At 36.7% G+C, this 13,878-nt stretch overlaps 2 protein-coding genes across 2 annotated transcripts; one reads left to right on the top strand and one right to left on the bottom strand.

Moving 5' to 3' along the window:
* Nucleotides 1-1,558: 1,558 nt before the first annotated feature.
* tmem74b (transmembrane protein 74B) lies at nucleotides 1,559-10,575 on the bottom strand. Its single transcript, XM_051898245.1, has 2 exons — nucleotides 10,313-10,575; nucleotides 1,559-7,581 (listed from the first exon to the last, which is right to left on the bottom strand). Exon 2 carries the CDS (start codon nucleotides 7,530-7,532, stop codon nucleotides 6,828-6,830), a length of 705 nt encoding a protein of 234 aa, XP_051754205.1. The 5' UTR covers nucleotides 7,533-7,581; nucleotides 10,313-10,575; the 3' UTR covers nucleotides 1,559-6,827.
* A 1,147-nt stretch (nucleotides 10,576-11,722) lies between these two features.
* On the top strand, nucleotides 11,723-13,851 carry blcap (bladder cancer associated protein). Its single transcript, XM_051896959.1, has 2 exons — nucleotides 11,723-11,884; nucleotides 12,994-13,851. Exon 2 carries the CDS (start codon nucleotides 13,113-13,115, stop codon nucleotides 13,374-13,376), a length of 264 nt encoding a protein of 87 aa, XP_051752919.1. The 5' UTR covers nucleotides 11,723-11,884; nucleotides 12,994-13,112; the 3' UTR covers nucleotides 13,377-13,851.
* The last annotated feature ends 27 nt before the right edge of the window (nucleotides 13,852-13,878 follow it).

The following is a 13,878-nucleotide window of genomic DNA, read 5'->3' as shown; positions in this document are numbered from 1 at the left end:
CCTTTACTGCCAGAGATAAAGACACTCTCTAGGGTGTCCTCTAGACATGACTGCACTAAAGTAGCAGATATCACTGTGAGAATCAAGTGCTTATTTGTTTAGGGAATTTAGAAGATAAAGAGCTGTTAGTCACAATAGAGTGAAAATACTTCTGTGCTTCACATTTAAAGGGAAAATGCCCAAACACTTTAAAACTTTAAGGGTTAGTTCACCCAAAAATGAAAATTCTGTCATTATTTACTCACCCTCATGTCGTTCCAAATCTAAGACTTTCGTTCATCTTTGAAACACAAATGAAGGTCTTTTTGATGAAATCTGAGAGCTTTCTGTCCCTCCATAGACAGCTACACAACTGACACTTTGATGCTCCAAAAAGGTCATAAAGAAATCGTAAAACTAATCCATATGAATTGAGCGGTTTATAGTCCAAATTTTCTGAAGAGACTCGATCACTTTATATGATGAACAGATTTAATTTAGGCTTTTATTTACAAAAACATTCATCAACTCACACATCAGTTGTGTTAAACGGAAGCTCAAGCATGTTTGCTTGACATGCGAGAACCAATGAGGTTCATTCTCGTGTGTTACGCAGCACTTTTGAGCTTCCGCAAGAACCAATGAGGTTCATTCTCGTGTTACGCAGCACGTTTGAGCTTCCGCAAGAACCAATGAGGTTCATTCTCGTGTTACGCAACACGTTTGAGCTTCCGCAAGAACCAATGAGGTTCATTCTCGTGTTACGCAGCACGTTTGAGCTTCAGCAAGAACCAATGAGGTTCATTCTCGTGTTACGCAGCACGTTTGAGCTTCAGCAAGAACCAATGAGGTTCATTCTCGTGTTACGCAGCACGTTTGAGCTTCCGCAAGAACCAATGAGGTTCATTCTCGTGTTACGCAGCACGTTTGAGCTTCAGCAAGAACCAATGAGGTTCATTTTCATTTCATTCTCATGTTACGCAGAATGTTTGAGCTTCAGCAAGAACCAGTTAGGTTTGTTCTTGCGTGTTAAGCAGGTTAAGTTGAGCTTCTGTTTATGTTTGCTGATCAATGTTTATATGTGAATAAAAGCCTAAATTAAATACGTTCATCATATAAAGTGATCGAGTCTTTTCAAAAAATTTGGACAAAACCACTCAATCCATATGGATTAGTTTTACAATCTCTTTATGAACTTTTTGAAGCGCCAAAGTGGTAGTTGCATAGCTGTCTAGAGACCGAAATCTCTCAGATTTCATCAAAAAGATCTTCATTTGTGTTCTGAAGATGAACGAAAGTCTTTTGGAATGACATGAGGGTGAGTATTTAATGACAGAATTTTTGGGGGAGGTGAACTAATGCTTTAACTTTGATCATCCTAAGGTTATCGTTAACAAACCTCTTTAAAATATGAAATGTTTTGCTTGAAAAGTGTGCTTGTGCTACATTTTTAATGAAATAAATGGGTCTTTTGTTATCTTGTGCAATGATATTCAGACTTTTTAAAGTGATACTTTTGCCCAAATACTATCCCATGCGATTCCTCTACATTCCATGTATCAATTAAATCAAACAGGTATCGCAACAAAAAAGATTTATTTCACGCATGGAAACAGTATAAAAAGGTGACACATTTGCTTTGAACACACATGAAGTGGTTACAGACTTAAAATGCACAGCTCACATTATACACATGCAATTCAAACACCCCCGCTCTCTACATTAAAAAACAGAGTGAAAAGGCCCAAAAGTACCATGGTACTGCATTTAATTTGAATATATAACAGTCTGTTTGGCTCACACAAGTATTATGCACATCATTAAGCCTCTGCAGTGTTAGAAAGCTGCACTTGTGTTTGTAATTCCCGAGGATTTCTAGGAACTCTTCATAGCCTGACTCCATGATTAACCTTCACAGATTGTACAATGATGATAATTTAGTAACAAAGATGAGCAGCTGCTTCTAATCAGCCCAAACAACTATACAAGCCCCATAATTGTGCTCATTTGAATAGCATACTACCATACTACAATATTTGCACATTTTTGTATGCATGGAATACACAGATGACCTACTACGTTTGATGAAATGTGCAGTACACAGTTGTATTTAAATAATCACATTTATTCAGGACTTTTGGATCCCACTCGCTGAATATAACATGCAATAGGGTGAGGCTGTTTTTAAGTACACTACTGTTCAAAAATTTTGGTTTGCTAAGATTTTAAAATGTTTTTGAAAGAAGTCTCTTATGCTCATCAAGGCTGCATTTATTTGATCAAAATACTGTAAATATGTGAATTATTAGTACAATTTAAAATAACTGTTTTCTATTTGAATTGTAATTTATTTCTGTGATCAAAGCTGAATTTTCAGCATCATTACTCCAGTCTTCAGTGTCACATGATCTTCAGAAATGATTCTAATATGCTGATTTGCTGCTCAAGAAACATTTCTTATTATTATCAATTTGTTCTGCTTAATATTATTTGTGGAAACCATAATTTTCAGGATTCTTTGATGAATAGAAAGTTGAAAATTATTTTTGTTCTTTACTGTCACTTTTGATCAATGTAATGCATCCTTGCTGAATGAAAGTATTAATTTCTTAATTTAAAAAATCTTACTGATGCCAAACATTTAAACAATAGTGTAAGTACGCTAGTATTTCACTCTTAATACAGTCAATGTGACTTGCTCCGTTCAGGTTGTCGTGTTAAAAAAGTGTTACAACATTTCATAAGGTATTTTAACGGCATTCACATTCATTTATGGGCTTGTGCATGAGCAATGTGACCAAGAGCACAGATTTGGTGTAAGATAAATGCTTAGTGTGCTCAATACTAGATCCTCTGTGCTTACAAGACAATATTTTACACAATTGAAGACATAAAAGCATTTCACCACGTCCCGTTCTCCTTATAATTTTACATCACACCATAACCAACATCTTACAGTTAATAAATGACAGATATATTCACTATAATTTAGGGATGCGATGAGAAACATGATGGCGTCAAAGAAACTTTACAAGAAGTCCATTTCACTTTAATCAGCATTTAAACAGCACTTAAGTTAGTGATGCATCAAGCAGCAAGTGAACGCATCACACTTTATACACCACCAAAGGACAGTATATAGTAAAGTTCGAACAATCTTTAGACTTTAGTAAATATATAGTGTAAAGAATATTTAATACGCTGGAATGTGAAATAAATTATGGTCTGTAACAATATTCTATCTCTCTCGGATACAATGTGCTCTCATTAACCATTAGATTTAGTGTAACAGTGACAAATTCTTGTTAAATTGTTACTTTGTGTTTTCGTTTTTTAAGCTAACCTTAATTTTACAGTGACTCACTTGCATTCTGATCCTTAAAATCATGTTTTAAGACGTTAATCAAGTGCACTTTTGAAACTCTTACACCGTGTCTACACCGGACGCGAGCGGCACGATGCGACAAAAGACACTAGAACCAGTTCTAATCAGTGATGTTGTCTACACTCGATACGGCGCGACGCGAGACACATCTCCAACAGTAAACTGATGGCTCGTTTTATTTATGACGTACTGACACGAAGGACAAATGCTTTGCAACGGGCGTCGCGTCCAGTGTAGCTGTTGCAACGCAAGCGACAATGGTCGCATCTTGTGTAGACACAGTGTTATATTAGTTATCACTTCCATAAATACCATTACAAAGCTGTTCTGCACAGAGTAATATACTGAGTATGTATTTTGGATGCCTCACACCCGGAAATATATCATAACAGGCCAGGGTAATCTTTACTACATCTAAGACATGTAATACATCGGCTCTTATTAGGTTTCTGCTTAGTTTTGATTACAATCTCTGAATATTGTACTTATAGAAAATAGTTACCTCAGCAGAAAAACCAGACCAAGGTGCAGGCAGCTTCATCTGGGATCAAGTACACAATGAATGTCAAATGTAACCTGCTTATGTGCTATTACATTGACTTTATTTTAAAAGGGGTGATGAGCATAATCTTAAAGTGCCCCTATTGTGCTATTTTAATGGTTCCTAATTTTGTTTTGGAGTCTTCTACAATAGGTTTACATGCATCCAAGGTCAAAAAACACTTTCATTTTCTCATCAGTATGCATTGCACATCACCTCTTTTGTCAGTGTGTGAAACGGTTCGTTCGAAGATTCGGTCTCTCTAAACCCCTCCCTTCCAAGAGCCTACTCTGCTCTGATTGGTCAGATGGCCCAGTCTGTTGTGATTGGTCTACCGCTTATAGCGCGTGTCGGAAACAAAACGCTCACTACCATATCTGAACTTCAGCTCTTCCTCAGCACTTGATACATAGTGAGTGATATGAATAGTAAAGATGGCGTCGGTTTTACCTAATCAATTCCAGCATGCAGGAAGAGAGACTGGAATTACTGACGACTCGTTTCAGGCAGTTCAGAATCGATTCTTTCTTTTAGGAAACAATAACTCTTTGATATTTGAAACTTTGCAGACCTTTTACATTCACAAACTGCTATATTTCGAAAGGTAATATCTGAAAAAGCATATTAGGGGCATTTTAAAGCATACAGTAGCCTATATTTGTTGTGTCATTGAGAAGACAACAACTTTGCGACCTGAACATTGATATGGAAATATATATTTCTCTATTGGAATCTATGCATATTGCACCATTACAGTAAAACTTCACATTTTTGTTAATTGTTAGCACAAATCTACTAAAGTACCATAATGATAGATACTGTAAAATAGATATCTTGTTTAAAACATTAAGCATTCATATGTCTATTCCCTTGGTTGCAGTACATTGTCCTCTAATCCAAGAACGTGGGTTGATGACAACGAGTAAGTGTGTGACACATATACAAAACACAAACAGTATACAAATACAAATAAGCCAATGTTTGTGTTGACAGTGAACATTTGTAAAGTCTTAAGGCATATTGCATCCTTGGATAATAATAGCTTGTATATATTCCACTCATAGTGTCTTTAGTGATGTTATAGATTATACAGACATTTATTTCAAGTTTTGTAAAGTAGCTGATGGCGGTTTGTTCTGCAGCATGTTACGTTATTATGAAGCTTCACCGTTGTGCTTTCATTCACTTGTCTTTTGAGTCCTTAGCATCTCTTTTTGCACCGTTACATTATGTGTTTTGCGTGTTTGCCTACAACCACAACTTAAAATGTTGACAGTGCTTGCAGGGCAGCATGAACAGGTATATGAAAACATGTCACATTTTACCCCAGACTTAAAAGGAAAAAATAAGAATGTATATTTTGGCACAAGGAAAACGAAGCCTGTTTTTGGCATTGTGACAAAAAACTGTTCAGTCAACCCGGAAGGCCAATTAGTCATGGTAAATCATGTTACATGTTGTTTTATAAGAACTATAACGCTTGCCTTTACAGTTTTTTTCTAAACAAAAAACAGTATGATTACTACTATGATATATATTAATATGTTATATTTGAAAATATATACATAATTATTTTTTCACATTACAGTAATGAATCATTTTGTAGTAAAATGAGAATGGGGAGGGCATGTCCATAACAGGTTTCTTTCATTTCAAACTTTGTTTTATTGAAAATAGCAGACTTTTTAAAGAAATTTAAGATTAAAGTGTGAAAATCTGCCTTTGACTTTCATTTTTGGAGTGTGTACTACTGAAAATTTCAGAGATGATGCCATAGCAATATATGTTATTTGTTTTTTTCTTGCATTAATTTGCATACTGAATCATAAATGGTATTTGTTTTCTATTAAATCATATATATAATATCCTTGTGCATTGCTGGGTGTTGCAATGTCCTATTATATGCGACTCAGTGCTTGTTTTAGTCACTTATAAATGTGGGCAGTCATGGGTTGCAGTTTATTGAGCTTATTTTCAGCTTATTCTCAATGGTGAATGGTCTCCTCTTTGTTACTAGTTACAGCACCAAAAGAACATGAATGAACATCAGAAGGTATGTTGAAAGATACAGTACAGCTTACTGAAATGTCCCTCCATTGACAGCCTACGCAACTACCACTTTCAAGCCCCAGAAAGGTAGTAAAGACATCATTAAAGTAATCCGTGACTCCAGTCATTTAACCTCAATTTTATGAAGCGACGTAAGTGCTTTGTTTGCGCAAAAAAACAAAACAAACATAATTTACCACTTTATTTATAAAATATTAATCTCCAATGCACGTTCACGCAACAACACCTGCTTTCGCGTCAACATAACATGCATGCATTGTAGTGCTCTCGTGAAAGCGCATTTGGAGATATTGTAAATAAAGTGGTACATTATGTTTTTTGCACAAACAAAGCATTCACGTCACTTCATAAAATAGAGGTTAAACCACTGGAGTCACTTGGATTACTGTAATGATGTCATTACTACCTTTCTGGGGCTTGAAAATGGTAGTTGAGCAGACTGTCAATGGAGGGACATCATTAAAAAGATCTTCATTTGTGTTCTTAGGATGAATGAAAGTCTTACGGGTTTGGAATGACATGAGGGTGAGTAAATGATGACAGAATTTTTTTTGGGTGGACTATTCCTGTAAGCAATTATCTTATTTTCATAATTCTATTATTATTATTTGCTTATGTTTAGTGAGGATAGTTTCTTTATTTGGGCTTGTTTTTTTTGAGACCAAGTTTTTGAGATCTGGCAACACAGCAGACAAAAAAAGACGGACGCTGAATGTCATGACAACAGCAACCGCGGCTCTGAGATGTGCCATTTACTGATAATCAATTACATAAACATGTTATTTATGCTGCCTTGCAAGCACTATTTCCTTTTGGGAATGCAAATCTATTTGTCAATGTGATTCGGTTGTGCTACGTGTTCAGCGTTCCAGTAGGAACTTGATTACCGTTCACGACATCTGTGGTGACGTTAGGTTCACATTCCACGAGAGTCTCCCTTCCATCACCTTCAGCTAACTGCCTCATCCTCATATTAATGGATCCATAAGATTTCATGGGTCTTCTAGCGAAAGTTCTTCGGCGATACAGTTCCCCTTTGCATATAGACACCATTAATAAAACTGATAAGAGCATTCCTCCCAGAGTAAGCAAACCAAGTCCCGCAATAATACATTTGTCGAGGTGAGAACCGAGTTGTGCGTAGTACATCTCTAGTTTCTCCATCTGGCGTGCTGTCACTTGGTCCGGGTTGACTTTAGCCTCTCTTGGGATCGTATATGCAATTACCACTAATATGATTCCGCTTACAAGGAAAATTAGTGCGAAAATGAACCCGTAGTCCACCGAATGGTCGTTATACTCGAGCTCAGGTTCTTCTTCGGAGCGTGGTGACGGCACTTCTCTCTGAATAGGCAACGGATTTGACTGATAATCGAGAGAGGTGAAGCCAGTTCCAGATGTTCTGGAGGTAACCCGGATCCTCGTTCCCGGATCCTCGTCCTCAAACGACGCATTTTCGATGCCAGTGGCAGGCCGCGGTCCTGAGGAGGCCTGAGGAGGTTCTCGCCTGCTCCCATCCCCCAGTTCACGGAGCTCCACGGCGTTCAGAGACTCCATCGACACTGAACTCTTGCACTCATGATGAATCAAATGCCTCTTGTTTCACCTTCAAAAGAAAATATGGCCTATATTATGAACAATAAAGGCATAAAATAGATGTCTTTGAAATGTTTAAAAACAACAAATAACTCATTCAAATGAGAGGACATCCATTCCAAAGGACATCAGTTTTTTTGGGTGCGTTTTAATTTTTTTCCCCACAAAGTCCCCGCTTTTTGACAAAAAATATTAAAAAAATAAAACATGGCAGCCTGTGACATATCTCAAAATTGGGGTATATCACTGTAAACAAAATAACTGTACTACTGTAAATCCAGGGCTGCCAACTCTTGCGCATTCAGCATGAGACTCACTCAGACCCCGTTTACACTAGTGCATTTTCATTTAAACGATCCTTGTCTACACTGGCATATCCACAGCATTTCAGAAACGATCTCCGTCTACACTACACAACCGAAAACACATGTCACATGACCGTTCATACACCTTTTAAAACAAAAACGCACTAGTGTAAACGGGGTATCAAGCAAATTACACTGTTCTCGCGCTCTCATGCCACACATCTATTTTCTCACATTCATTTTCTCAAATTCTGTCAATTTTATTACAAAATTCAAACAATAAATGCATTTTGGTGCTCTTTAATGTGGCGTGGCAGATCGCTGTAGCGCCTCAGTTCTTCCTCTTTATTACTAGTTATAGCACCAAATAAACATGAATGAACATCAGAAGGTATATTGAAAGATACAGTACAGCTTTCTGAAATGAATCATGTCTCATGTAATCGTTCAATGAGTGTTTCAACCATGGAAAGACGTGAATAAAACAGCTTGAGAACAATATGTCATGTAAAGCCAATCAATAACCATATAACATGTTAGTTAGCTAGAAAAATTAACTCTAGAGAGGAGCATTTTGCTAAATATATGCACTATATTACATATTTATCAAGATCAGAATCGAATCGCAAGCTTATGAATCGAATCAACCACTTCCATCCATAATTCTCACTCCAAGCTAAACTCAAAAGTTGGCAGGCAGCCCTGGTAAATCTGCTGAATGTGGTTTCAGTAATCACCATACAAACTGTTTTCAAAAATTCAGATTACCTTCAGCCCATGTCTGACAAAAGTTATCAAACTGATAATACTGGTATTCAAAACCGTGTGTATCAACAAGAGGAGGCATTGTTTGCATTGCTTATGGATTGACAATCAACTTGTATTTCTCTTTGGAAACATGTCAAAGTTGGGAGGTGTGGCACTGTAAATAAAATAAAACTTGAGATTGGTACCAAAAGGTTAGGCTACAGATTATATTCTGCCGAGGCCAATCCAAGAGCCGGCTATATCAACATTGTGCCTTTGAACAAGTGGTATAAAACCCAGTTATCTCCAGAGGATTGTCCTTGCAGTATACTGTGGTGTACATGCTTGGCGTGGACATTTTAGTGATCTCACATGGTTTTATGTGTGTTTACAGTTAAAGGATTAAAATGTCACATTAGCAACGTAACTCTGCTCTGGTATTGATTTAGTGGTTTCATTAATGTATTAAATAATAACACTGAATTTAATCAACATTTAATCACTCAAGCTATTTTAAACAATTGCCACAATAATATATGTTTTTGTGGGTAAATGGATTTGAATAATTTAAGATTACATGCTTTTTTTTTTTTTTTACACTAATAGGGTTATATATATATATATATATATATATATATATATATATATAAACTACTGAATATCCAAAAGTAATGTATCATAAATTATTTCTCTACATAAGAAGAGAAAAAACTGATGTAATTTTATATAGTGGGCCTACTCTGAACTTTGACTAACGTTCTGGCAAGGTTCTCTCAATGTTGTGAGCTAACATTCTTCCAGTAATGTTATTAGACATTCAAATTATCTGGTCTTCAGTAATGTTCTCAAAACGTTGGCACAAAAACATTATTTATACATTGTTCATGGAAGTTTTTTTCTAAAACATTTTAGTTGGATGTTCATCCAACATTTTTAAATGTTACCACAAGTGGACGCAAATAACTGCAGTTTGCGTCGCGTGAGACCAACCTCGATACGAAAATTATCTTAACATTTACCATCAATCAACTGTCTGATGTTAAAATTCTTCTTTGAAAATTATTTAAAATAGACAGTTCCCCCTTAAAGCAACAGTAGCCTATATTTCGCTGTCCATAAATGTGCACATACACATACACTAAATTAGAAATAAATATTATAATTTACAACAGGATATTTGTTTCTTTGTTCACAAAGATGGTTTTGCTGGATTCTCTGGCCTGTTTTACCTGAAGGCTGAACGTGTTGACAAGGAGGAGGACTTCTGTCATTTAAATGACATCTTGGGCTTAAGCATTTGTTTTTGCGACATATGTATAACGAATAATAGAGACCACAAACAGCGTTCTGGACAATGTGCAGAGACATCTAATTCTGCTCCAGATGATTTACCAGAGAGTGGCCCGTTTTACCTGACTTCACCCCACGCGTAAAATCTCAATTCTTGACAGCGATAATAACTAGGCGACGAAAATCGACTGTTATTTACCTGTGTAAGCTCACATTAACGCGTTCGGTGCGTTTATAGCTTCAGATGTGACCTTGTAACACCTCAATAGTTTCATGTTTTTGTTTGAATATTTAACAACCAGCTTTAATAAAAATACAAGTGTATCGTGCGATAAACACCTCCTAATATGTTTTTTCGGGTCCTTTATGTTATTGGTAAGCAAGAGAACGCGTACTTACCTTCAGGCGCGATCGCTCCACAGATATCATAGTAACGGTGGGATGCTGACAGGAAGACTCCACGGAGATCTCGAGGGGAGATTTAGCCATGCGCGATGGAAACACTGTCATTTTCAGCATTAAACACAAATGAAAAAACATGTCAGATTATTCATCGTTAAAAAACGACACAGTCCAGAGCTGTCGAGGCACATTTTGCGTTATGTTAGTTCTGAAGTGCACCTTTAGTATGCACTAGATCAGCTTCAATGGTGTCTGTTAAGATACCCTCGATCAGGGATGTGGGTATAGGTTATATTTAATTAAATATTAAACTATTAGAATTGATTTTACATGCTGTGAGGGCTTCTGACAGACTGTTGGTGTTTTTGTTCATATATTAAATTATATTAAATTATATTTTATTTACAGTCAGTGATATGTTTTATTATACACACACTCACACACACGTTAGGTTTTCATGTTTTATGGGGACTTTCCATAGACATAATGATTTGTATACTGTACAAACTGTATTATATCCCCTAACCCTAAACCTACCCATCTTTCTACCAACTTTCTGTATTTTTTGCATTTTCAAAAAACATTACACAAAAAAAAAATGTTCCCACAAAAACAAGGATTTCAGATACACACACACACACACACACACACACACACACACACACACACGTTTGTTTTTGTGAATTGTGGGGACATTCCATAGGCGTAATGGTTTTTATACTGTACAAACCGTATTTTCTATCCCCTACACCAAACCTACCCATGATCAGGATCTGGTGATATGTAGTGAATAGAAATTCTAATTAAATTTCCAGATTACCATGGAAACATAAAAGATGAACAGTGCATATTTATTTATTTGTTCAGACTCATATTTCTTCATCCATCTTTCCAAAGAATAACATTTCCACTGCTTTTTTACCCTTCTGCCTTTATGCTGATGTTTTGATATTTGTGTATGTTTGTATGGCTGGGTTTTGTATCCTTCACTTGCTATCTGGGTAAACAAACAATTCAGTTATATATATATATATATATATATATATATATATATATATATATATGGCAAATTAGTTCCCAGTCTGAATGGTGTGGGATGCACAAATGGATGCTTCATAAGCACTAAAAAACAGGTGTTGGACCAAGGGCATCAATGTGTAGGCATATAGGTCAGCAAAACACATTACAATACAATAGCTGGCATTATTAACAAAGATACACATATTTTCTTTCAACCTTGCAGTTACATTAAGCACAACTACATCAATAAACACCCCCTATATCCAATTTAGAAAAAGGACCTGATGATGGGCAAAGACTGTTACAAAAACCATGGTATTTTTTGGACACAATACTTTGGTAAAAGGGCATGTATATATGCAATAAACAAACTGAGAGAGAATCTTTGATCATTTACATCTTAAAGAAAACACTGAATGAATTTTCATCAGGCATCAGCGGGACACAGGCCGTCGGATGGGTCCTTAGAGTTGCACAAATCTACGCAATCACCTAAAGAACTCAATGGCGACGGCTTATATGCGAGATCAGGATTGCATTTAGAGAATGGCAAGTCTGAACATGATCATTTCAGTCTTTTTGAGTTTCAAAGCTTGTTTATGTGAGACTGCCATAATGATAAATGTTTACATTCGTGGTCGGAAAGTTTATTTTCGTTCTAACACCTAGCCACATGCTAAATATGCGGTTAGCAAACACGCTAACATCACAATGTTTTTATTGTTTATACGTGTTTTGTTTTGATTACATAATATAAAACACAACCTGAAATTTTGGTTATGTTCATAATTAATTATAATGCCACACTACTGTCAGATTTCTAGTTCTGTTTGTGTTTATTGTCGATCATTCGTGTAAGGAGTGTAGGAAGTCATAAATGGGGAAATTTAGATTACATGTAAAATGTCAGCGGTGTGCAAAGATCAGGTTTCAAAACAGAAAGAGAAATATTTGGAAATGTACGTAATTACAATGCCAAACTAATTATTACATTTGTATCATTTTTTTTTTCTTTTTTAGTTGTCGATCCTTCGTGTAAACAGTGTAATGAATGTCAGTATAAATAGGAAAACTTTTATTTTCCTAGAAAATTACAGTGTTTTTATTAAATGTCTAAATGTTTTGCTATTGTTTTCATACTAATTTATTAAAATAGCCTTAATGTTCCAGCATCCGATTAATGAGCAAGGAAGTTTTAGGCCATCTATTTAGCATACATTTAAAACAAACTGAAAATATTGGAAATGTCCATAATTAATTATAACGTCAATCCTTCATGTAAACAGTGTAATGTCAGTCTAAATGGGAAAAATGTATTTTTTATATATATATATATATGCGCGTTTTGCTTCTTTTTTATGTTGAACACCCCCAAATCTTTTAAATGTATGCTAAGCTACTAAAATGTCCTAAATGTTCCAGTATCAGAATTACGTCTATTAAATCTTCCTCTTCTGAATCATGTGATGAAATAACACTAGTAAATATGGTGCTGTCATGTTTACGTAGATAGAAGTTAGACTCAAGGCCAGGAACTAAAAATAGCCTTCAGCTGCACTATTTCTTAAAATACACACTGATGCTTTGATCTTGGTTCCTTATAAGGTGGTGTGAGTGGAGTGTCAAATTGTTTTCTCTTTCTCTCTCCTTTTCCAAAGGCCTGGCCTGGTATTTGGATACCGTGTCTAATCCCTTGCAGATACACAGGGGATTTGTGATTGTGTAGCGTCACGTCGGATATCTGAGCTCATACTAGGCGGCCCCACACGCAGAGACCATGTACTGCCTCCAGTGGTTACTCCCGGTCCTCTTGATCCCCAAACCGTTGAATCCGGCCCTGTGGTTCAACCACTCCATGTTCATGGGCTTCTACCTGCTCAGCTTCCTGTTGGAGAGGAAGCCGTGTACCATTTGTGCCTTAGTCTTCCTGGCGGCGCTGTTTCTCATCTGCTACAGCTGCTGGGGAAACTGCTTTCTGTATCACTGCCACGATTCTCCACTGCCGGACTCAGCACATGACCCCAACATCGTTGGCACCTAGACTCGGTTTTCCGCACGGACCCTGGGGCCGTCTCAGTCCGGACTGTGAGTAGAAGAGCCGCGGGGAATGCTGGAAAGTTTCAGTTCGTTATACCCATGTTGAAAACCGCTCTCTGCTGTAACCCATAACAAAGCGCCCTCGCTCCCTGACTTGAGTCTCCTCCCCGCGGCGAACGGCGTCTGAAGCTTGCATGGGTTCCATTCTCGTTGTGTTCGGTGCACTTTCTTTCATTTCTGGATGCTGAATTTTTCCAAAGGGGTAGATGATAATGTGTGCGTGTGTATACGTTTGTATATTGCGATTTTGGGTTTCTGTTCATGTGTCAATAATCAGTATGAGTCCAAGTGTTAAGCGGATAAACGGCGGATGAATTTTGTCATGTACGTTGAGCTGAAGGCGTGCTTCTGCACTGCTGAGTCAGCTCAAATGCTGTCACCACTTTTAATTCAATAAAGTTTCTAATGATCTAAGTTGAGATGCTGTGTGTGTGCAGATGAAAAAT

Source organism: Ctenopharyngodon idella, chromosome 6, assembly GCF_019924925.1.
Source record: "Ctenopharyngodon idella isolate HZGC_01 chromosome 6, HZGC01, whole genome shotgun sequence".
Taxonomy (NCBI): Eukaryota; Metazoa; Chordata; class Actinopteri; order Cypriniformes; family Xenocyprididae; genus Ctenopharyngodon; species Ctenopharyngodon idella.
Note: the sequence above shows the minus strand (reverse complement) of the source record. Positions and strands in the feature narration are given on the sequence as shown.

What these genes read in the sequence shown, in the direction of transcription:
- tmem74b (XM_051898245.1), bottom strand. Translation starts at nt 7,532, where the DNA reads ATGGAGTCTCTGAACGCCGTGGAGCTCCGTGAACTGGGGGATGGGAGC.
- blcap (XM_051896959.1), top strand. Translation starts at nt 13,113, where the DNA reads ATGTACTGCCTCCAGTGGTTACTCCCGGTCCTCTTGATCCCCAAACCG.